The sequence below is a fragment of the Gamsiella multidivaricata genome (assembly GCF_025024155.1).
Source record: "Gamsiella multidivaricata strain RSA 2152 chromosome Unknown BC939scaffold_82, whole genome shotgun sequence".
In the NCBI taxonomy this organism is placed as follows: Eukaryota; Fungi; Mortierellomycota; class Mortierellomycetes; order Mortierellales; family Mortierellaceae; genus Gamsiella; species Gamsiella multidivaricata.
The window spans coordinates 134,936-157,758 of record NW_026251790.1 but is presented as its reverse complement, the minus strand read 5'-3'; the positions used below and the strand labels follow the sequence as shown (position 1 = coordinate 157,758).

At 48.6% G+C, this 22,823-nt stretch overlaps 9 protein-coding genes across 9 annotated transcripts; 2 read left to right on the top strand and 7 right to left on the bottom strand.

Moving 5' to 3' along the window:
• Positions 1-229: 229 nt before the first annotated feature.
• On the top strand, positions 230-2,094 carry BC939DRAFT_464384 (galactose-binding domain-like protein). Its single transcript, XM_051557369.1, has 6 exons — positions 230-844; positions 983-1,026; positions 1,135-1,212; positions 1,330-1,440; positions 1,580-1,688; positions 1,842-2,094. The coding sequence occupies exons 1-6, from the start codon at positions 557-559 to the stop codon at positions 1,941-1,943; spliced, it is 732 nt and encodes a 243-aa protein (XP_051408043.1). The 5' UTR covers positions 230-556; the 3' UTR covers positions 1,944-2,094.
• BC939DRAFT_415590 (mitochondrial carrier domain-containing protein) lies at positions 2,095-4,340 on the bottom strand. The gene is made up of 3 exons (XM_051552999.1): positions 3,895-4,340; positions 3,064-3,259; positions 2,095-2,786 (listed from the first exon to the last, which is right to left on the bottom strand). The coding sequence occupies exons 1-3, from the start codon at positions 4,036-4,038 to the stop codon at positions 2,179-2,181; spliced, it is 948 nt and encodes a 315-aa protein (XP_051408042.1). The 5' UTR covers positions 4,039-4,340; the 3' UTR covers positions 2,095-2,178.
• Positions 3,890-4,340, bottom strand: BC939DRAFT_311153 (uncharacterized protein). Its single transcript, XM_051551454.1, has one exon. It carries the CDS (start codon positions 4,303-4,305, stop codon positions 4,054-4,056), a length of 252 nt encoding a protein of 83 aa, XP_051408041.1. The 5' UTR covers positions 4,306-4,340; the 3' UTR covers positions 3,890-4,053.
• A 1,513-nt stretch (positions 4,341-5,853) lies between these two features.
• BC939DRAFT_464375 (uncharacterized protein) lies at positions 5,854-8,267 on the bottom strand. The gene is made up of 7 exons (XM_051557368.1): positions 8,137-8,267; positions 7,966-7,989; positions 7,702-7,836; positions 7,351-7,565; positions 6,737-7,237; positions 6,482-6,632; positions 5,854-6,354 (listed from the first exon to the last, which is right to left on the bottom strand). Coding segments are annotated over exons 1-7 (1,311 nt in total). The 5' UTR covers positions 8,138-8,267; the 3' UTR covers positions 5,854-6,070.
• A 1,077-nt stretch (positions 8,268-9,344) lies between these two features.
• Positions 9,345-13,273, bottom strand: BC939DRAFT_480755 (uncharacterized protein; the record flags this gene model as incomplete). The annotated part of the gene is made up of 5 exons (XM_051558966.1): positions 9,345-9,459; positions 9,579-11,050; positions 11,159-11,418; positions 11,526-12,677; positions 12,880-13,273. The coding sequence occupies 5 exons, from the start codon at positions 13,271-13,273 to the stop codon at positions 9,345-9,347; spliced, it is 3,393 nt and encodes a 1,130-aa protein (XP_051408039.1).
• Positions 13,274-14,042: 769 nt separating this feature from the next.
• On the bottom strand, positions 14,043-15,906 carry BC939DRAFT_464370 (uncharacterized protein). The gene is made up of 2 exons (XM_051557367.1): positions 15,447-15,906; positions 14,043-15,323 (listed from the first exon to the last, which is right to left on the bottom strand). Exons 1-2 carry the CDS (start codon positions 15,816-15,818, stop codon positions 14,235-14,237), a joined length of 1,461 nt encoding a protein of 486 aa, XP_051408038.1. The 5' UTR covers positions 15,819-15,906; the 3' UTR covers positions 14,043-14,234.
• Positions 15,907-16,926: 1,020 nt separating this feature from the next.
• Positions 16,927-18,214, top strand: BC939DRAFT_464366 (uncharacterized protein). The gene is made up of 3 exons (XM_051557366.1): positions 16,927-17,406; positions 17,508-17,571; positions 17,677-18,214. Exons 1-3 carry the CDS (start codon positions 17,183-17,185, stop codon positions 18,103-18,105), a joined length of 717 nt encoding a protein of 238 aa, XP_051408037.1. The 5' UTR covers positions 16,927-17,182; the 3' UTR covers positions 18,106-18,214.
• BC939DRAFT_464365 (uncharacterized protein) lies at positions 18,215-19,369 on the bottom strand. The gene is made up of 3 exons (XM_051557365.1): positions 19,068-19,369; positions 18,759-18,819; positions 18,215-18,533 (listed from the first exon to the last, which is right to left on the bottom strand). Exons 1-3 carry the CDS (start codon positions 19,203-19,205, stop codon positions 18,349-18,351), a joined length of 384 nt encoding a protein of 127 aa, XP_051408036.1. The 5' UTR covers positions 19,206-19,369; the 3' UTR covers positions 18,215-18,348.
• Positions 19,370-20,831: 1,462 nt separating this feature from the next.
• Positions 20,832-22,728, bottom strand: BC939DRAFT_464360 (uncharacterized protein). Its single transcript, XM_051557364.1, has 6 exons — positions 22,365-22,728; positions 22,171-22,263; positions 21,663-22,073; positions 21,460-21,572; positions 21,107-21,368; positions 20,832-21,004 (listed from the first exon to the last, which is right to left on the bottom strand). The coding sequence occupies exons 1-6, from the start codon at positions 22,425-22,427 to the stop codon at positions 20,873-20,875; spliced, it is 1,074 nt and encodes a 357-aa protein (XP_051408035.1). The 5' UTR covers positions 22,428-22,728; the 3' UTR covers positions 20,832-20,872.
• Between the last annotated feature and the right edge of the window lie 95 nt (positions 22,729-22,823).

The window sequence follows — 22,823 nt, the reverse complement described above, 5'->3', positions numbered from 1 at the left end:
GTTGCAGCACGCGTCGGTGAGTGACATTTTTATGGCGAGGTCGAGGAGGAGGATGAGAGGAGGATGAAGAGAACAAAGAAAAAGGACCAGGTTGCTATTTATGGGAAATGTTGGTCACTGGGGTCGTCGGCGGCCGCCCATGGGAACGAAATAATTTGTCATCCGCAAGATGCTTCTGGCACCCTTTTGTCTTTGTGACGGTGATGAGCAGGCCTCCCTCCTCTTTACCGGATAAACCGCTATCTTCTGGGGAACTAAGAGAGGACGCGGTCCTGGATAAACGTATATCCATCAGAGCAATCGTTGGATGCTTCCCTTGACGATGCCTACATGGAACGCTCTTCGTCCATGCTTGTGTGTCTAGTCCGCATGGCGCGATTTTGCTTGCCGCCCATTTGCTATTCGAATATCATATCTTGCTACCATCACGGTCAAGGTCAACTGTTCTACTGCAGCATGGCGCAAAGTGGAAGCAAACAACGCGTGGACGCGCGTGATGCAATGATCCCGTCACTCCTTAACAGTCACCTCCTGCGACCGTCCTTCCACAAAAACGATGCATCTTCTCCACCGGTCCTTTTACCCAACTAACGGCAACCGTATACAACCAACCATGAGCCACCACTGCCACGACGAAGCACACGGACACGGACACGGGCATAGCCACGGACATGGAGGCCATGACCACGACCACGACCATGACGAATTACCCGATTCCGGCCTCGTGCATGAATCTCTCTATCAACGCATCGACCATGACAACGTCGTCTGCCTAAACGAGGCTGAACCGAACTCTGGACGGAGTGTTCTCAAGCCATGGCACGAGAAAATGGATGATGCGAAGGTATTCGGAGCGACATTTTTTTTTTTTTTTTTGGGTATACACGTATGCCGTATACTATGTCTAGGAATCTTCATGGACGCTTTCTTACAAAGACTATCTTGATTTTTATATGGACTCTATTACATTTTATTTCTTTAGTTTGTGGAAAGCGATGCGGACGAGCAACTCATCTTCAGGATCCCGTAATGTGCCCAGAAAAAAAAAAAAAAAAGTCCTCTTCGAGGACATGCGGCAGTATCTACCATGAGGTTATTCGCTATTAACCGCTCTTCCAATCAATCCGCCGATAGATTTACGGGCATGGTCAAGTTGAAATCCATCTCACTCAGAACTGATCCAGGAGAATCGGCACCTCGCAAGATGAAGGCGTAAATGAATGACATACCCATAGGAAAGGAACATGCTCGCTGCCTCTACCGGCGTAAAACATTGGAAGAACTGTCGGCTGACTGGGATCTCGACCAAAAAAAAAAAAATTCTATTAGATTCATCAACCAGGACGACTTGGATTTCGATACTGCAGAATCGACAGTCCCGACGCAGGAATGGGATCTCGTGGAGGACCCGCACGGTCAGATCGCGGAGTATTCTACAAGGTTAGAAAAAAATGAGAAATACGAAGCTTGGAGACACAGAAAACGATATCATGAGAGGTTAGGGTGCGGATCTCTAGCGCAATCATATTGAGTTTTTTTTTTTTTTTTTTTTTATCCAAATGCCCTTGTTTATTTCTAGGGTGGCCAAGTTTTCGAGTATCCGCAGCTTGACACTGTATTTCAATGAAAATTTCGGAGGTGATGCTACAAAGATTTTCTTTATTGGACTCAAAGGCGAATTCTCAGAGGTAGGATCAAAAACAGCGTCAGGAAATAACCTCAGAGAGTGTCTGGGCGAGAAAAAAAAAAAAAAAAAAGCGATAGAGGCAAGACTCGTACCATGGACTAATCATGATTGAGGGTTCTTACGATTCTTTTGATACTTATCTGGTGGCAAATAGCTCAAGCGCGACCCCATCATTACGGTCTATGAACTGCAGGCGAACCCCGCGGATCACAAAGTTCCCGGAATCAACGATACACTCAACCAAGAGGTCGACTAAAAAAAAAAAAAAAACGTTGAATTTGAAACCAAGGGCGATGCAGTAGTGTATATACACCCCCCTCTCCATTTTATTGAATCAACAAAGCATGCTCAAGTAGCGCAAAAGATCCCATGGACACAGATAAATGAAAGCATACATGTCGTTATGGATGAAAAATGAATGTTTTTAATGAAAATCACTATGTACTTTTGAGATGAGTTAAATGGATTCGATGCTTGTCCTCGCCAATCAATTACTTGGCAGCAGCGGCGGTGAGCTTGAAGGAATCCGAGTTGCTATCCAACCAGCTCGATACACGCTCGTAGACTGCAAAGGTAACTGCCTGGCCAGGAGCGACACGCAACACACGGGGGGTGACACCCTTGTAGAAAGCCCTCCAGCCCTCGTTCTTCAAGATCTGTCCGTTCACGTCCGTGAAGCGAGCCCAGCCGCTCAAGCCCTCAGGGTTGGGGGTCTTCTGAATACGGGTCTTCACAATATCGATTGGGTTGTTGACAAGGGGACCCATGGCTCCGGAGATCAGACCGATGACCGCTGACTGGTAGCCGGGCAAGTCCTGGATGTCCTGGAGACGCTGGAGGTAGCCCTTCAAGAAGTGGTATGTTGGGAAGTTGGCGGCCTGGTTAGAGGCCTGGCGAAGGGAGGTGAGACCGACTCCACGGTAGAGGGCGCCGAAGCCTTCCTCGCGAACAACGGTGTAGGCGCAGTGGGCGGCGTTGCGGTACTTGGGGATATCGAGGGGATCGGCCATGGAGTGGCGCTGGGCCTGGAGACGGATCTTGACGACATCCATGGGGGTGACGACCAAGACGGCCTCGGTGACACCGGCGAGCAGACCAGCTATTGCGAGGGAAAGATGGGGGGATGGTTAATTGAGGAGCTTAGTTGTGAGCAAAATGCATCTTCTTTTCGATTGTTGGTAGCGTGGGAAAGTAAGGGCCAATAGAAAAGCGATCTGTTGTCTTTGTATGCCCTGTCCTGACCCCACACCCATTATGCCAGGTCCGAGAATGCTGAGATTCCTTGGATGTCGGCCGAGCGTCGTTGGCTGGGGCACAGTTCAATTCCAGCTCCCGTTATCGAATTAGATTATCAAGACAGATTCATAAAAGCTTACCCCACAAATTGTTCAGCTTCCACGGGGTGCCGTTTTTGTCGACCATCTGGTCCTTGTAGAACTGGAAGGTCGTGAATCGGATCGCCATCTTGGGGACAATACCGGCCGTCACCGCGCCCAGACCCTTGTACAGGGCCATGGGCGATTCCCGCTTGACAATCCTCATACCGACACCCACGAACGACAAGTTGCTGCCCTATTTCAAGTTGAAAAGGAACAAAAATATGCATGCGCATGTGTTAGTTGATGTGCTCGCGTGGATACAGATCACACCAAAAATGAACCCTCGTTTGTTTTTTTTTGTTTCGGTTCGGCCATCCAGGGTTAAAATGTAGATCTCCCCCTCCCTTTGTCCTGTCCTTCATGATACATGATACCCATTAGGCTCCTCCTGTTTTTGCCATCCCATCTTTTTTTAACGGACATTTACATCGCTGCAAAGATCGAGAAAAAGTATTGTAATAATAGATTCTTCCCTGTCGATCCAGACATGCCAGGCCCCAATTTCCATACTTTTTTTTTTCTTGTAACAGTCCGTTGGCATCTTCTTCATCGTCCAACGGTCTACTGCGTCGTTCTCGAGCTCTTCATTACTCTCGCCCACAGTTCTTCCTCAGTCCCGAATTCCTGTTCGTCGTACTTTGTACCATCCAGTCCAGAAGAATAATCAGTCCAGTCCCCCCTCTCCCCCCCCCCCCCCCATGTGTCCACGGCATTTATATAAATATACATATCTCTCTCACTCGTTTCCGCATGCAAATGATTCCCCTGGAATCGTTCAGTTGAACATAATATACATAAAATATACAAAGTGACATATGAAAGACTTACAGCGGCGTTCCTGGGGGCGTTCTTGGCGAGCTGCATGCGGACCTTGATCGTGTCAAGAGGATGACAGATCAGGGCCTCCATGAAACCGGCAGAACCACCGGCGATCAAGTTGACGAGAGGGGACTTCTTTTCTCTGGAAGCCATTTGTTTTTGCTTCTTTTACAATGAAACGAAAGAGTGGAGTAGAGATGTAGTAGGGTAGAGTCTAAAGATGATATGGAGAGAAGGGAGAGTGTGTTGATCCGAGCCCGATACTATTAGATCTATGCAAAAGATGAGTAAGTAGAGTGGGGAGGGGGGAGGGGCGGATGGAGAGTGGAAAGGAGAAAAAGGGCGAAAGGGTGGAAAGGGGATTAGAAAAGAGGAAAGGGGAAAAAGAATAAAAAAAAAGAGTGAGAAGAGGCAGGGCATGGTTATATTTATACGACTTTTGGAGGAAGAGAACCGAAGTAAGCGAGTGAGAGCCGAGAACGGGAAGGAGAAGAGTCAATGATCTAATATGTTTCCTTCTTTTCACAATGACAAATAAAAGGTTTTAACACATGCGTGCGGATGTCCTTTGAAGCGATCTGTGGGTGTAGAAAACCTCTTTTCCCTTGGTTCATTCATTCATTCCTGTCCCCACGCGATCATCCTCTTCTTCTTTACTCTGTTCTCACCATCATTATCGTCATCTTCATCGTCAATACCACCAGAGGTAGCAAGCTGTCTGACTGTCGGCGATCGATCCGTCCTAAAATTTGTGTCCGTGGACAAGGAGGTATTCACCTTGCAGGCTTGCACAAGATGTAACGATCGGTCCCAACTACAACGACAACCACAACTATAACAAGCTGAACCCATCATTGCCACCATCCTTTGATTCGTAGCATCTCCCCCTGTCTTCCTCATCTTGCCCCTGTCATATGTAGCCCGGCTTGGGGATAGTTTCCCTTTCTTTATCTCTTTACGTTTACCCCGCATCTGCAACAGCAAATAGAATAGGGTTCCCCAATAGAATAAAGTTGGAGACACATCGAGGCAGTCCCGGAGAGGATGAGGTGACGAGCGGACAGCTGCGAGGAATAATACGGACGGGGATCGATCTCGCGCCTTGCTCTGGTTCGCGATGTAGACACTCATTGGCTAGAGCTCGCTCCTTTACTTCTTCATGTCTACATGCGTACTGTCGGCCCCTGTCCTCGCTCTCTTCAGTCTTCCCCCCACACACACTCTACGGTAAATCGGACAGGATATTTTCTGCGAGACCCAGGTTGGCACCCAAGATATCAACGGATGTGTCATTGCTACAGTTTTGTTGAGTCGAGCAGTTGGGTTTCCGTTGGCATCTCTGTCCGTTGTGTTTGTTTGTTTTCTCTTAATGCTTACTTCCCTCCTTCATGCTCTTGCCGTAAATGGACCTTGCCCCGGACTCCTTAAGTTCAAGGGGTGTGTGTCAATGTGTCAATCATTTCAATGTGCCAATGGCGGTTATTGGGCGAAGACGAGATTTCCCCCACCTGTGCCTCATGTCTACAGCGGTCGTATCCCCCCTTCCCTTCGTCACACCATCTTTTGGGCACAATTTTCACATGCTGCTCTCTTTTTTTTTTTCTCCGTGGATGTCCTTTTTTTTTGTGCGCTGCAGTCTGTCATTTACAATGTCTTGTACAGCAGTCTGCTCCCCGGTGTCAACGGCGCATTCCTCTCTACATCCAATAGAACGATTTTAAGGGTTCTCATTGACTTCTTTTGATCGGTGGCCCACGTTATTTCCATGGCGACTTCTTTCTTCCCTCTCTCTTTTTTTTTTTTTAGTGACACAACAAACTTTCTAATGCTCCTTTGGCTGGGGAGGCTGTATTTCTTAGCACGTACCCTCGCAAGGTCCCTTTTGAGACTGCAACCTTCATCTCCCGTGTCCTTTTTTGTTAAAAGTCCGATTATCTGATCCGGGATCATCCATGGGATCCTTCCTTCTCCATCCTACAGTACCCCATTCCCGTAGGTCGAGACGCGTCCTGGTTCAGCTACATACAGTCCATAAAATACAGCCAGAGTTTTATTCCTAGTTCTAGTGTGATCTTCTTTTCTGCTCGCTCGCTCCTTTTTTGAGCCTACCAACAACCCTTCCAGCTAGCTCTTCCTTATTCTTATCACGATACCGTTCCCCCCTCTTGCGACTGCCCTTCCCACTTTACATGACCTTACGAGCGCCAGGACGAGCAGGCTTGTTGAAGCGGGGTGGTCCACTCACTGCACTTCGTGCACTGCTTCCTCCAAAGCTCGAATGGCTGGTCTTGGGATGCAGCTCCTCCAGTACAAACTGCTCCGTCAAGTCTGACACATCCGTCGTCTCCAGCTTCTTGTCCACACTCAGTCCTGCATTATCCGTCGCTGCCTGCAACACACCAGCCCTGCATGACGAATACAACATGCGCTCACGGATCTTTGACTTGCTGGGGCATGTGTACATGAACACTACGGGAACAAAAGAAAGGAAGAAGAAAAAAAAAAGAAAAAAAGGTGAGCGAGTACATAATTGAGGTGACAATGTTCTATTGGTCATCAAAGGACGCGCGTAACAGAAATCCGATCAGAAACATACCGAGCGAATCATGCGCAGTTCCGTTGTGGGTGTGCTCGTACGCAAAGAACGTGAATCGGGGTGAGTCCTCGTCAATGTTCTTGACAAGATCCTTTGCTGCAATCTTGGCCTCGCCTGCAAGATCAATCTTCTCACTCTCAGCATCAATGACCTAATACATATCATGCCATTAGAACAAACGCATGTAAGCAAGAACTCAAGAATATGGTCGTTGCCAGTGCACGAGTCCCAATACATGTGCAAAAAAAAACTCACCAGCTTGACAAAGTTGACAGTACGCTCTGGTTTGGCAGCCTCCACAGGTATCTCCTCTTCCGGTTCAATTCCCTTGACATCTTCCACGGGCGCTGCATCCTCCTCCGCCTTTGCCTCCTTTGTCTTATCATCGTCCCACTCATCGTCTTCAACATTCTCCGCCGAGGCCGACTTCTCAGGAACGACCACGGTACTCTCTCGGCTAATGACTGGCGATACTGGCAAGGGTGTTGATGCAGGGCTCGTCACTTTTTTCGGCAAGGCCTTGGCAGGGCTTGGAGCGGCGACGACCAGCTTCTTAAGCGCAGCAACAGCCCTATCTGTCAGAGGAAAATTCATCCCAGGAGCATGCGACACCCTATGCGTACCACCCTTCATGTTCTCGATCATGCTCTTTTCATTCGCGTGAATTTCTTGCAGCTGTCGCTCACGATCCGTGAAGGGCTTGGGCGCTGTCATGCTTGCCCTGTGTCTCTTGTATCCCTCCAGCGTAAAATCGCCCTAGAATAAATCCCATGGCACAGAACAAGATTAGAAAATCAGCAACAGCAACCAAAAGGTAGGACGATCTACCCCTCAGAATTGATCCGTTTGAACAGATCGGCATACGATACCTTGTTTGTACCATAGATCGAGTCCGTGAAGTGCGAATCTCCAAGGTCCTTGGTCAAGGTGGCGCGCGTGGCCGCATAGATCATCTTTTGACGGATATGCGCAATGTCTGGAACATAGGCCAAGAAGATCCACTGGTCCGATTTGCTGCCATCGAAGCGAACCATAAAGTACGCAGGCACATCATCCTTCAGGTTGTCGTGCACAATTCTAAAGTCTGTCGAGCGAATATTTTCGATTCGTGATTTTGTGAACCAGCAGGAACAGATGTTAGTTGCCAGTCGTCGAGGATAAGCCAGGAAGAAATGTTTCCTTGCATGATTGTCATGGGTTGAAAAAATGATCCATGGTACCTTCTTCAAAGGTTCCTTTGATGTCGAAGAGACCGTCTTCTTCCAGGGTTTCTTTCAGAATCGAGATCTTGACCGCGCGGACTTTGCTCCCAGGGGCCGTTACTTGCTGCCACACGCCAGCGAGCGCTGGAGAGACTGTTTAAGAGTTGAAAGACAAAAAAAAAAAAGGGTCATGGTCAGCAGCGCGCTATATTTAAGTTACAGCCACACCCCTGCATTCATAAGCGCTTGAAAATGTAACCCATGCCAGCAACACGATCTTACCTTTGATACCGGTTTGACTGGACACTATTGGGAAACAACGAGAGTATGAAAGGGGAGTGGGAGGGCCGGTTAGCGTTTCTGTAGTTGTGTTGCCACCATTCGTTACACTCAGTTCCAATTGTTCTCCCTAGAGCAATTAAAGGATATCAGGTACAATTGTTCAGACTTTACTTGTAATGGTCTCCTGCAGAGAGAAGAGAGAGATAGAATTTAAGAGAGAGCAGACGGAGTGCTGGGGAGCGATGGTGTAGAAACGAATGAAAGGAATGTGAACGGACAGGAGAAAGGAAGTTGATGCAAAGATGAATGACCGAACAAACTCAACTGCTCTCAGGAACGGTCCCCACCCCTTCATTCAAACGTCACACGGAGCAGCGACTATGCATGCGTTAAGGGGCGGGGATCGTGTCGGACACGGCCTGGCGTGTCTTGTACTTTCCTATGCTACCGTAGGACCAGCACAGCATCTCTTGAGTTTTGGACGCGCTGCCTTTATTGTGAATCTGTCATAAGTGACAAAAATAATCTAAAGGGATGTCTAGACCGGAGGTGTGGTGTTCATACAGGCGTTTCGGTAGTACGGTGTGGTTCATTATTTAGTTTGGTGGTACGCGTCGTATCCAGTGTCATGAATTCTAGATATCGCCTTTCGCGACTTGAATATTTTGCCCATCAGAACTGCCCTCGTCGGATCGACGGCCATACGTGGTAGGCGATTTATTCTTCATTTCCTCCTTCGCCAGATCGCCTTTCGCAACAGGACGGTATCGACCATTTCCATAATAGTCGTTATGAACCGAGGGTGGATCGAGTTTCTTAACGTCCAGACACTCGCTGCTGGTAGTAGGGCTCGCGGGGATGGGTGAGGAGGCAGTGACGGAGGAGATTGCGGGGATGGGCGAGGCAGTGACGGGGGAAATTGCGAGCAGGCAGGCTGCAAGGAAGATGTATTGGATCTTCATTTTTAGGGATTTAAACGGAGTAAAGAGACGATGGTTTGTCTCTGGGGAATGCTTTGTTGGAACTGGTTAATCGATAGACCTGAAGATAGGTGGGACCATAGGACGGTATCCGGTATTTAAGTATCCTTCCAAGAGCAAAGTGATCCATTTGTAATAACACGAACCACACATATTCTTTGGCAAGGACGTTTGGTTCCTACGTGGACAAAAGAGCTCTTTGCAATACAATTCCCGCTAAATATGGATTTCTGTTTGAGAGAATTAATGGCTGAGAAGCATCCTGGTGCTGTGGTTCCAGATTGCGAGGATGAAACGAGTGTATTTGACAATCGATTTTTTATTTTTTATTTTGGTCGCATCATTTGTTTGTAGATAACTGCTGAAAGACTCCTACGCTGCCGGTGTCTTGTAAAGGCGCTAGGAGATGCTGTTGACCTCCACCTGCTGCTCCTGTGGCAACTCATCAAGGCAGTGATCCAGCACATACCGGCGTGCAATGTAACTCTCATATCGATTAGGATGGAACTGGCGCCTATGAATATTTCACAGTACCATTAGCGAAAAACGATTATACCGTCCCAACCACTACCCTCAACACGCTGGCTCTACATCAACGAAATAATAATAATAATAAAAAGAGAAAAAACTTACCACTCATCCAAGCTGAACTGATCATGGTAATGTCTGAACATCCTGTATAATGTCTTTTTGCACGGATACCAGCGAATATCCTCCAACGACCCAGACTTATCTGTAAACAATTTCACACCCTTGTACGATCCCGTCAACAACATCTGGATCTTCGCCCTCGGCAAAGTCATGGTCGACCGTGCACACAGCGTCGTCAACTGTCCTCCGGCAGCACCCCGGAACTTTGAGTCGATCAACACAGCGGCCGCAACCTCCAACGAGTTCGTGCTCAAGAACACCGATGCCGCTGTGCCCCTCTTCGCTTCCATGTACTCATTCTCAACTGCTGCCACGACCCCGCCCACTATGTCCGTCATCTTGGCCATATACAGCGACTTGAGAAACTGAATCGCCTCATCAGAAGCCGTATCCGGTCCAGAAGCAACCTCACGCTCGAACGGCGTCATCAGGTTCTCGACCGAACGACGGTCGGCGTTCTTTGTGTGTGCGTAGGCCTGCAGTAACGTCGCCAGGTTGGTCTTGGGGGAGTACCGTGCAAAGAACTCATCCGCCATGGCCGTCGGCGCCATGGCCCCAAGGCGCAAGGAGAGTACCTCGGGGAGATCGGTGTCGAGAGGAGAGTGGATGATTGCTAAGAGACGACGGATCTTATCAACTCCTGCAGAGATCGCATGCTGAATCGAGCTCAGCCTGTCTAATGATGCCTCGGACAGTTCCCAGCGAAGTGGATCAAAATCAGGCACTTTGAACTCTGGCTTCGAAATCGGTGCCACCTCCTTGACCGACAACGAAGCCATGCCAATTGTCGGAGGCACTGATGCGGACGATGGAGCGGATGTCGACGCGTGAGGAGATGTCGATTCTGTCTTTGGGGATTTGGACTTGACACCCTGATCCTTGCGCGTGTTATTGAACAAGGACTGGTAGTGAGCTACGATACCGTTGTCTGAATTATCTCGCTCTAACGCTGCTACATATGCATCATGCTGCTCGCGATACTTGCGTCCAGGAACCGCGACATCCTTCTGACGGTCGACGTTAAACCAATCTAGTATGTTGCCAAACAGGTCCGAAGAGACCCTCCAGGACATGTCCCTTCGGATCTGCTCTTCCACGATCGCAGTCTCGAACGTTGACAAGAGCGCACTCATCTCTGCAGCCGTGATATCCCCAGCACGCAGCGCGCAGATGACGTGGCCAAGGAAGACATAGTTGTTGGTGATCACGTCCACGGTTCGCTGTGTGTGTGATGCACAGAACTGCTCTACTAATGTCCTGGTGCTCTCGCATAGAGTCTTGGAGCTCCGGTAGATGGCATCGCAGGTCTCCAAAATAAGCTGCACCTGCCTCTGCCTAAACTCAGTCATGGGGTACGCTTCAAGAGCCTTGGCGAGAATCAAGAATGGGATGGTGGTTGACTGGCTGTATGTGTATCCTGTCGCGTCCAGTGTCACCACATATCCGAGGATGGGCTAACAATACAAAAGGGAATAAGATGGCATGCATGCATGCATTCGCTATTTGTGTAAGCAATTGGTCGTAGTACAACAAACATATATGTTTATGCCTCCACGCTTTACCTTCATACGCAGTTTGGCCACCTGCCAATGCTCCTTGTTGATGAATAATGGCATCACTGCGGTAATGTTCTCGTGGGCCAGGCCAGGAGCGATGCTCGCGTCGCTGTTTCGGTCGAAGCCACCGTGCACATCCTCGGGGTCATTCTGTGCCAGTGAGTGCCCCAGTGCCAACGTGAACATGGACGAAGTCAAGTATGTCGGAAAGATAGACTTGATGACCACCTGGCTCGGATCTGCAATCGCGCCAGCCCCGCGAGACACTACAGGCACACAAAGAGGGAGAAAGATGTACCACAATGTCAATATTGAGACCGCTATTAGCATCTCAAAGATGCGAATAACCTAGCTGGGCTGTTTTGCTCCCTACCATCCAAGGTCATGCATAAACAATCGCCATCACGCAAGGCATCAATGTAACTATTCGTCGAGAACGCGCACGAAAGCACCCGCAACCTCTCCTCAGACTCCTCAGCCTCCATTTTATCCAGATCCAAGCCTTTCACAACCTCATCGACTTTCTGATCTAGGTCCGCAAACAACGCTGTGTTCTTGCCCGCACGCGCGTCCAACTTGGCCTTCAACTTCGCCTCTGTGATCTCACCGTACGCCAAAGCATTGAATGTTGCGAGACTCGTGTTCGAAATCGATCCCCCACGCTTATGCGCATCCGCCTTGACTGTCAGGAACGACTGCAACAATGACCGTGTCCGCTGACAGGCGACCATACAAGACCCCCGAACCTCCTTTTGCTTCAACTTCGCGGCCGCAAAGGCCATCGTTCCCAGAATCTTGCTACACGCCTCCGTTTCGGCGTCAATCTTGAGCAGTTCTGTACGCTTCTGCTCGGCCGAAAGCTGCCCGTTGCTGCCAATGCTGTTAATCTCTTCGATTAACCGTAGCAACTCGTGCTGAATGAACTGCGTCGTGCCGGTGATTCGCTGAGGGCTATCCTCGGGTAACCAAAGCACTTGTAGATCCTGAATGGGATTACTATCCTCTCCGGACTCGTACTCTCTCCACTGGATCATGCTTCTCGAAAAGGGCTTTCCACGAATGACAGTTGATCCCGCGACGCCAGCGCGCTCCAACTTGACAGCGAGCCACTCCTGTGCATGGTCCTTGTCAGTGTCCGTCCACGAAATCTCGATCTTCCTCTCCATCACCATAGCCGAGTCGTCCAGAAGCATTAACGTTGTCGACATAGACGTCTCGATTGCGCTCGACTGCTGGATATACTGGAAGCAACCACTGTACTTTCCTGTAGAGGTCAGCCAGCTCAACAGCTTGGCGTCATGTCCGGCCGTGAACCCGAATGTATGGACTGTGGACTCTAGCCGAAGCGTGCTCTTCAGGAGGTCCTCTAGCTTCTGCTTGGCTTGATCGAGGTTCCGACCATCACCGTCCTCGCCGTCGGTGAAGAAGAATAGGGTGACATCCATATCCTCCTGCATGTTGGTCTCGGCTCGGTGCAGCTTGATGTTCTTGATGACCTCATTGAACACGCTTGCGAAGCTCGTTCCTGGAATGGAGAGCAGGGGGGTAAAAACACAAGGGATGAGTATTAGATGCAACGTAAAGAGAAAAAAAAAAATCAAGGTTGGATACTAAGTGAGCCGGAGTACCGACGAGGCAGTGCAAAAACGAAGAAAAGATCCCGTCCTTCCTCTCAACCTTTCCACATGATTACATCAAGGACCTTTCAACGAATTTGTCTTCCTTACCTCCACCAGCCTTGACAGAATTAATCCACTTTGTATCACCATCCTTTAGCCGCCGCGTCTGGCACGAGCTCTCATACAGGTACACAGTGATCCTCTCTGGGGGTACCTCACAGTTCTGGATCAGATGGTCGATCAACCGCTTCATCGCCACCTTGGCACATTCGATACCGCTACCAGCCATTGATCCCGAGACATCCAGACAAATATCAAAGTATGCCTGCTTCGTCTTCTTGACAGGTTGCTGTTTCTCGCCCTGATTTTCCTTCTTCCATGGCGGGACTTGGAACGATAGCAACGTTACAGAATCTTGGTTCTCCAACGGATGAAACGCATGGCATACTGCGGCTTCTCTCGGCAACGCTGCCGATGGGGATGAGGATGTCGGTAAAATCATGCTCTCGATTTTGTATTTTTGGTGTGAGGATGTTGCAATTAAGAGAGAAAGAAAGAAGGAAAGAAGGAAAATGGGGTAGAACTCTCCTCATTTTATATTCTGGCATAGTCACACATCAAATGGACGTCTTGAGACAAGTACTTTCTTGGGGGCGGACTAGAGTGTTGCTGCGGCTAATGGTCGAGTGGTGGGCGAAGCATTTTAGAACTTCAGCCATCCTGATAGGTTTCCGTCCCCTTGACTTACCACATACATTTCGATCTCCCCTTTAGACTACGCCTCCGGAGGCGCTATGCTTGAGTGATATCGGAGGGATTATGGGCATCGCAGGAGGAGCGGCCTTTCGAAGGCGCGACATCAATGGAAACGCGAACAAGAGCGCGCTCGAAAATAGATTTATTTTGTTGGATCACGCTATTCAAGTTCTCAGCTCCTTTTTTCTGCTGGGCATGATCTTGGGGTCGGTGTATCAAGATATGGTAATTATTTATCGGTCCTATTGGTGATACTAGACGTGGAAATGCCCAAGAGAGTTGACACATCTTTGATATCCATGCCCATGATGCAGAAGAGGACTATGGCGCGCCATCGAATATCCTCAGAATAGACCATCCTGGATTGTTCAAGGACCTCGATTATGGACCCCACCTGGAATAGAGGAGTGAGGGTATTCCTTATGTTTTTGGAATTTTTTTTTGCAAAAAGGTAAGGAATAGTGATACCATGGGCTTAACGGGGGTGTAATCTTAGTTGGGATCTCTATTAGAGAGGAGTCATGTCGCTATTCGAGGTTCTCGTTTATTGTTACCCTTAGATTAGCTCTGAGATTTTACAATTTTATCTGAAAGGCACAATATATTACAGGCAAGAATGGTGTATGTATGTAGGGGGGGGTATGAGTATAATGCTACGAAACGCTCTGAATGCTGGAAAAAAGAACCGCCTACTGCAGCAGTAGCGACTATTCAAAAGGTGTCCAGGAAGGCACTGTGCGTGGATACAGCACATCTCGCTGATGCCAGCTCTTCTGCCTCCACACGGCCACCTTTGTCATTGTACTGCTCGCACTTCCGATCATCACCTCCGCTCCCGCTAGCACTGCCGCATCGACCAACTCCGGCCCAAAGATCCCTAATTCCTCTTCGGTCGTATACAGCTCATGATTCAACTTTCGCCATCCCAGCTTTGCCATCGTTAGAAGATCGCCCTCCGATTTTGAATCCGTCGTCACAATCACCGGCAATCGCTTTCCCGCGATTTGATACGCCTGCTCAACGGCCTCGGCATAGTGACCCAAAGGAATGATACAGGCCATCATGTCGTCGGGATTCTCCGAACGACACTTGAGCCAAATATCGCCTCTCCGGACATGGATCGCAATGTACTTTCCGCCGTTGGATATTGTCCCCGGAGCACGCTGTTGGATTAGCCGCTGAACATAATCGTCGACCTTTGGGTGGAACCGTAGATATTGTCCGACTTGGGACCATATGCGTCGACCGAGAGGATCTTTCAACTTGTAAGAATGGCTCAAGAATAACAGTTGCTCCTGGCTGTCCTCATACCGATCCACCAGGTCATCGATTGTGACAATATCCTCCAAGTTCTTGTTATCCTGCGCCATGATCTTGGTCCGATCGTACAGCTGTGTCTTTGTCTTCCGTGCCGGCGGACGCACAAACTGGGGCTTGAACATGAACTGTCGTGCGAAGGCTTTCTCCGTACCATGCAGCGGTTCCGAGTCGCCATATCCGTACACGATTTGGCAGGTCAAGTTTAATGCGAGAGCATCCCAAGGCGGGAAGGGTTTCTTTTCTCCGAAGTGGATCTTCTGTCGTCCGACCTCGATCTGTTCAGGCGTAAGTGGTCGGATATCTTTCCAATTGACAGTTGGGATGCCGGTGTCGGCGGTGAAGCGGTCGAAATCAAAGTAGTCGGACCAAGGTTGGTTCGAATTATGCTTGTTGTGGGAATTGGTCGTGATTGGTGTGATGATTAGGGTGCGGTTGAGGCGCAGGGCCAGATAGGCGGCGTTTTCGAGCGCGATGAACTATTTATAGCAGTCGAGTCGTCGAGGACGCACAGGTAACAACATGAGCGGGCTGTGCAAATTTGCGCCGGGATGCCAGATGGATAGCACGCATACCAATTGTTCTTGTTCATACACACATACCTGATTCGTAAGTCCAGCATATGGCATGAAACCCAAATACTTGATGGACGGGTCAAGTCTCAACTCTGGTTTTTGGATATACAAAGACGACTTGACATCGCTTTCCTTGACCAGGGGTTTATGCCAGTCCAGTTTCTTTTGTTGTTGGAGGATAGTAGCTGTATCTGGTACTTGATGCAGGTCTAGAGGCCCGGATCCTTGCTCCCTGCTGGTGCTTGACGGTTCATTGGTGTGGGGCCGGTCCTGCGCTGAGTGTGTGTTGCCGAATTCGAAGTCGATTGTTTGGAAGGAGGTAGATAAGTAGAAGAGGAAGGTGCCTGTGAACAGGGCAAGCGTTATGTTGACGAGCCTGCGCGTCCTCAAGACGGACATTTTTATGAAAAATGAAAAAAAGGTTGAAGAGATCTAAAAGAAGGATTCGAATGAGAAATCGGTTGGCGACGAATCAGGAACAAAAATGGACCATGCATTAAAGACAGGGCCCAGGCACGTTGTCTGTTCTACTAAAAATAAACGCGTTCGAACCAGGGTTTCAGGGACACAAACAGCATCATCAGTGGCTCACAGGCGTCCGAACAGGAGGGACACATGAAGTGAAACCTTTTGTTTCCACCTGGCCCATCCTAGAGTGCCAAATACACGGAGGCTGTCGTTGCAAACATGATTCTTTTATTCGCCAAGCACGCAGTTGGGTTGCTCCGCTCAAGCTATAAAGCGACCTACAATCTATTGGCGGCTAGACAACCCTCATGCGCGCCTAGTTGATTGACATCAATATAAGGATAATGGTGCAACTTAAAGAGATTGTGGAAGTAGCATCCCAGTGTTCATCCTCAAAGGAATTTGACAGCAGTATTATTGTTGATTGCAATGATAGTAAGCTCCGAGGAGAAAGAAGATCCCGCGGGGAAGTAAACCTTCCATTTTGGTGGCGCAAACGCCACCAATTTCGAGGCCAAAGGCCAGCTTGAGCCGAATCGAGGCTAGTACACGTACAATGTAGGGACGTACGTTTTCAAATGGGCTGCTCTCAATCAGCGTGGAGCTGTCTATTGGATTGGCCTGCTCGTATGTTGAATCCGTGCAAGGGTTTTATGAAAAATACCACGGTCTTTCTTATATATATATATTTGTCGGCGTTGTTGCATGCTGCATACGACGCGGCTCATGATCCCAGTCATTACTCGCCTTTATCTCCAGACATTTCGCCAGTCTACCTACAAGATTTATATATGATGCAGATAGATACTTTGACAACGGATGAACTCTGACAGATCGCGCAGCAGATGTACCCTTTCGGCACTGTGGGATCACGATTACTTTTGGCACAGCAACTACGAGAGAGATACAACAGTGCGGCGCAAGTCTTTGCCAGCCATGTCGTGCGATCGATATTTCCCGATTAATTCTCGCTTGCTACTCCCTGCAGCGTCCTGGGACACACTTAGATAGCAATTTGGTGACAATAAAAAGAGTCATTGTTGCTCGTCCCGCTTTTTTTACGATCGATGGTATATTTTTTTTCTTTTTGAGCTTTGCCCTCGGTGTAAAAATCCGAAGCCGAACACTTTTTCTCACGTTCCTCGCCGTAGACATTATTTAAGCTTGTCCTTCGCCTTTTTTTTCTTTCTCTCCCTCCTCACTTTTACTCGCAAGACGAACGTTGTCGAGCAAGACTAGGAATTTTACAAGCAGCATCGCCCCACAGAAACCACTAAGGAAACCAGAACAAAACAATGGCTACCAATTACACGCCTACCTCACACAAGGCCATTAATCAGGTCCACCGCCTCAAGGACCGCGCCCGATACGACGCTGAATCCATTCATAAGATCCTTGACAACAACCTGCTCGCTCATGTTGGATTCACGCTGCCCCCTGGTGCGGCTGATGAGGATGACTGGCCCTTTGTGATGCCCATGTGCTACGGACGTATCGACGACATCGTCTATCTTCACGGGCAAGTCTTTCTTTCTTTGATGCTCGGCATCAGCGTGATAGTTCATCTCGCTCGTGACAAGACAGCTTATTAACATGTTGCTACATGGACATAACCTATAGATATGTCAGTGGACGCATGATGAAGGCTTTGGCCTCTGACACTCTCCCTAAAGTCTGCATCACCGTAAGGGTTTTTTCTTGCAATTCGGCGTCAATATCTCAATAACGCCATGTGTGAGGGCTTAAAGAAATCCTATATCTCTTCTGCATTCTCTTTTTTCTCGGCCAGGTCTCACAAGTCGATGCCCTGGTCGTCGCCATGTCTCCCTTCCACAACTCGATGAACTACAAATCCGCCGTCGTCTTTGGCCACGGCCGCCTCGTCGAAGATCCCGAAGAAAAAGATCGTGCCCTCGCTGCAATCACCAATCAACCCTTCCGCCATGCCGACCTCTACAACGACTCCCGACTCCCCAACGCTATCGATCTCAAGTCCACAAAGGTGATTGCCGTCCAAATCGAACGTGCCTCTGCCAAGATGAGGACCGGTGGTGTGAGTGATGATGTCAAGGACAAGGAGGATCCAGAGCTGTTGAAGAAGCATTTCTCAGGCATTATTCCTATGAAGACTGTGTTTGGAGCTCCGGAGCCGACGGACTATAACATTGCGGACACGCCTGCGTACTTGCATCCTGAGGCCATGAACAAGGAGAACTAAGTGGAGAGGGCTCGCTGGATTAGACCGAGGGTTCTGCAAGAAAGAGATAGATACAGATACCAAAGCAATGCAATTTTTTATAAGTTCCAAGAGTGGCGTCCATTTGTTTCTTGCTCTGGCTCGACGTTTGTTTTTGCTGTTTTTATTATTGTACTCCCAAATCTCAGTCGTCCGTCTTTCTATGTCCAGATGACCTCTCTACTAAAAGAAAAGAGCTGTTCCTGAGACCTAAAAGTGCCCAGATTAGAAGACGACGCTGAGGGTGCGTCGGCTGGTGACCAAGAACTCGAATCGCTCCTGCTCTGCGGCCGCAACGGTTGGCTGCTCCTTCTCAAGGTACTGCTCCAGATGTCTTTGTGACTCGATGACATAGTGAACGGTGATGTACGTCTTTGCGTTGCCTTCTTCCGATAACCAGTGAAGTCCATCTATTGAGGGTGAACAAACATTTTAGCAAGAGAAGCAAAATTCCTTGTTCGCTCTATACACATGTTTCTTTGAAGCGTTGGGGAAAATGATCCCCGGGTGGCTCGGAAGTATGTGGGACTGGGCGAAGGATCATTCCTCCAATGAAAAAGTGCGGGGCAGAAAGTGCACCCAGGACAAAATCCATCAATGAAACCTTAATTATGTAAACATTGTTTGCAGCTTACATGGCTTTGGCTGACGGAAGACCATTGACGACAAGAACCCAGGGATCCGGTTCACTTGCTCCTGTTCACCATAAAAAAATGAATGTGGGGTAGGAAAAGGATAGGTCAGAAAGTTTGTGTATAAATTGGTTCCCCACAATTCACTGTGGTTGGTCCAGTGTGCTCAAACTTCCCAACGGAATGCAAACAATGTGAAGATTGATCTGAACGCAGAATCGAATGGCTGACTGACTGACTGACTGACTGACTGAATGGATGGATAGATGGATGGATGGATGAATGAATGAATGAATGAATGAATGAACATGCCTTTGTGAATCCTCGGAGCCACTCAAGGTATTCGTCGACCTTCTCCCGCGGGACCGACAAGTTAACCTCGTAGACGAGCGTCCCTGCGCTGTATGTGTGGACAGGTGTGGAGGGCGACGCTGGAGCTTCGGTGGACATGGTTAATGATTTTGGGTTCAAGGCTTCCGTTGTGGTTGTTGTCTATGTTGGATGAGGGAATGCTTGAAGAGAGTACAGGATACAGGTCGGAAGGAGGGAGGAGTGGTGGGTATACGATCAGAAACGAAAGAAGAAAAAGAAGAGTAGCCAGGAAACAAAATGGGCCTGAAATAAATAATACCCGCTAGGGTCAGCAGCGCAATGTCTACCACCATGCCCCTCGATAAGGTTGCAGATAACCTTCTGCACACGCTCTCGTCTTTTGAGTTTAGACATTCATACAACTCGGCACCATGCATAGGACGACCAGGTCGCGTCAGCAGCATTCCTAATCCACACAATACATCTAAAAACGGTCTCAGACTTCCAGTTGTCGTGCCTGAGTCCCAGGATGTCTGCACCTCCTTATTGGCCCTGATAGTACCACCTCCCTGAGCCCCTATCTGTAAGGTAGCTCAAGTGATGCACCAGCTCTCTAAACCCTTTTGCGACGCATCCAGTTCGTCCTCAGGCCAGAAGTACAATTTGAGCGGCCTGACTAGTCTGATTCTCCTGATGATTACTCTGATCGTCCATATCCGTTTAATCACGATACGAGAAAGGGCCGGTACCTTGTACGTAATAGCGATTGACCATCATTACTACCTCGATATATATCTACGAAGAGAGGCAGAATGCTCTAGCGGCTTCTCCTTCCAGCCTTCCAGATCCGCAACTGTCTCGAGAGAAATTGACTTGGCACAGGCTCCAGCAGAGCATATCATTGCACTGGTATTTCTCAAGCCCTGGTCCCGGTCCACGAAGCGAAAAGTCATCTACGTATCAAAGCCTGACGCCTCACACAGCGTACCCCTCCTCAGAGTTCGCTCTCATCGGTCGTTGCTCGGCCCTATTATATCTGATGTGGTCAGGGGAACCAGCTCTTACATTTTCAATACGTATGCGTATTGCATAAGCCCACGCATTGAAGAACATCACCTAGTGTATTCAGCACAAGCTCTTACTTCCTATATGCGTAGCCAGGCAGAAGAAAGCCGGAACATAGATGAAATACACTTCAACCAAGCAATATTTACCACCTCAAGTACTTATTAATCACGCTCCATTCCGATCCGCATCAGTACCATGATTACCTGCATGATCTACTTCTTTCTTTGTCAGTGTCGTTGCTCTCAAATTCCTACACTTTTTCAATAAATTTTCCAACAAGCGGCTGATAATCTTTGCATGCCACCTATTCAACTCCAGATCGAGCCATTTCACTAACAACCTGTTTTCCGCAGCGTTCGCATCCATGAACCGATCAAACGCTTGCAAGTATTACGGTAGTCATTGCTCTCGGAGACCTTGTCCGTTATTTTGGTGAAGTCGTATACCTCTTAAGGATCTGTCTCCCCATCTGCGTTGAATTAACTCAAAAACGCTTCATATATTCTCCTATAGATCTGGATCAGGTGCAGACAGTCGCCAAGATCGTCCGGTATCGTCTAATACTGTATCATCTCCGCCAAGCGCTTCAAGGGAAGGTTATGCATGACAGTTTTACTGAAAGGTGAAAGCAAATGAGGGGCGAACGTTCTCATACGAGGTCAAGACTCGCATTCTAACTCCATGCCATAAAACGCTGTTGTTTGTAACCGGCTTTTATTGATATCATATCAATTGAGTCATGTTGAAGCAACGGTGATCGTGCTTGCCAGGGACTTGAGGCGTTTCTGCTGAATGATCTTTTTCCGCGCCACGATCTCGTCCCTCCTCCTATCCTGCAAAGATTTGTACTGTGCTCTCCTGTTCTCAGTCTAGATTTGGATGCAAACGTGGAGAAAGAAAGAGGTCATTAGAACTGTGTTCCAGCTCAAGAGAAATAAGAATAAAACAAGCGATCTTTCGACTCGCGTTACCTCTGACCGTATCTCCCGCAACTCGCGCATCTGTTTCGCACGCTCCTCATCATCTTGCGAGAACGCGTAAAATCCCACGCCGCGCGCTCGCCTCTCCGTTGCGTTATCGTAATGCCGCGTCGTGTTCGCCAACGAGTACCCTGGAGCTACATTCTGACTTCCGGACCTCGTCAATTCTCCTGTCGCATCTCGGATCCACTCCTGTTTATCGAGCGAGTCTTGCTTCCGAAAGATAGGGAACGGATTCGCAGGATTGTGAATCCTATACGAGGGGTGCGGACGAAATTATTAGCGACGCTAGACAGAGTCCAGAGTCATCTGGAAAAATGACAGCGGGATGTATTAATCTGTACCCTTGGACGTGATTTGCTTCCTCTTCCCGGACAGTTTCTGGCCGAGGTATCTCAGACTGGCGCATGAGTCTTGTCCTCCCAAACTCATCTATATGTTCGACCCATGGATCTTTCTAGTTGATATTGAGAGAAAGTGACGGAGTCAGTTGCTGCAAAGACCTCCAGCTCCAATGCATGAGATAGTGAAGACGTCCTATACATACCGTAAGATCTTTCGGGTTTCTTGCCACCACTAGAGATTCGTCCCTATCCCAATCACTCGACCTACTCCTACTCCTACGCCGTCCACTCTCCCAATCTTGCCTCTTTCTACCACGGAACTCTCTCTCCCGACTCCTGCTCCTACTCCTACCTCTGTACCCACCGTCATCGCTATCACTCTCATCGCTTAGGCGGTCTCGATTCTTATATTCGAATTCCACCAACAATTCCTCACGCAGTCGATCTGGCACATCCTCACCGCGCTTTAACAGCTCATACATCTTCGCCTTACGCTCCATTGCTACCCTCCGTGCGGATTCTCCCTCTGGATCAGCTTCAGTCGGGGACATAGCATCTTGCTTTTGAACACGCTTAGCCAGTCCTGGGTTCTGTCGTTGCCATACAGTCGGTTTCTAGGATACAGCAGAAAAAGAAAATGATGAATATATCAGCGATCTTCTTGCGAACCCTCGATATAGTATTGAGACCCCATGTTCCCCGCTCACCTACCTTGATGGACCTGGGTGCTCTGATACCACCAGCTGCCTTGATCCTTTGGAACTTTTCATCGTGCTTGGCGACCTCTGCAGCCAAGGCGATCAGCTAATATACCATAACAGGGATATTGAGTAAGACGGGGGATACTTCGTGTTATTCGATGAGGGCAACATGTCTAATGAGCTCATATTGTCATGCTTGCGTACCGATGCTGAATCCGTTTGCAAGATTGTGCCCTTCTCGAACTTCTTTTTGTCTCCTGATCCCATTGTGCTTGCGTGCCTTGAAACGTTGTGCTTCCGCAAACTGTGTCTTCGCCCTTTCAGGCTAATACAATTCCTGCAAGTTTGATCACATACCCCTCAAGCGATAGTAATCTGCACGAGTTGCTTCTTCAGTATGATACAATAGACGCGCGATGTTTATGGTAAAGAGTGGGGAGAGGGTGATAATACTGGATGTCTATGAATTGGATGTTGTGCTTAGGTGTATGTGTATGTGTATGTGTACGTGTATGTGTATGTGTATGTGTAGATGTAGATGTAGATGTAAATGTGTGTTCTAAGTGTGGTTATTCGTTCGCAGCTGTGGTAGTGGCATCCGTCATCTCCTGGTCCTCCTCTTCTTCCTCCTCATCTTCCTCGTCGCTCGATCTATTTGACTGT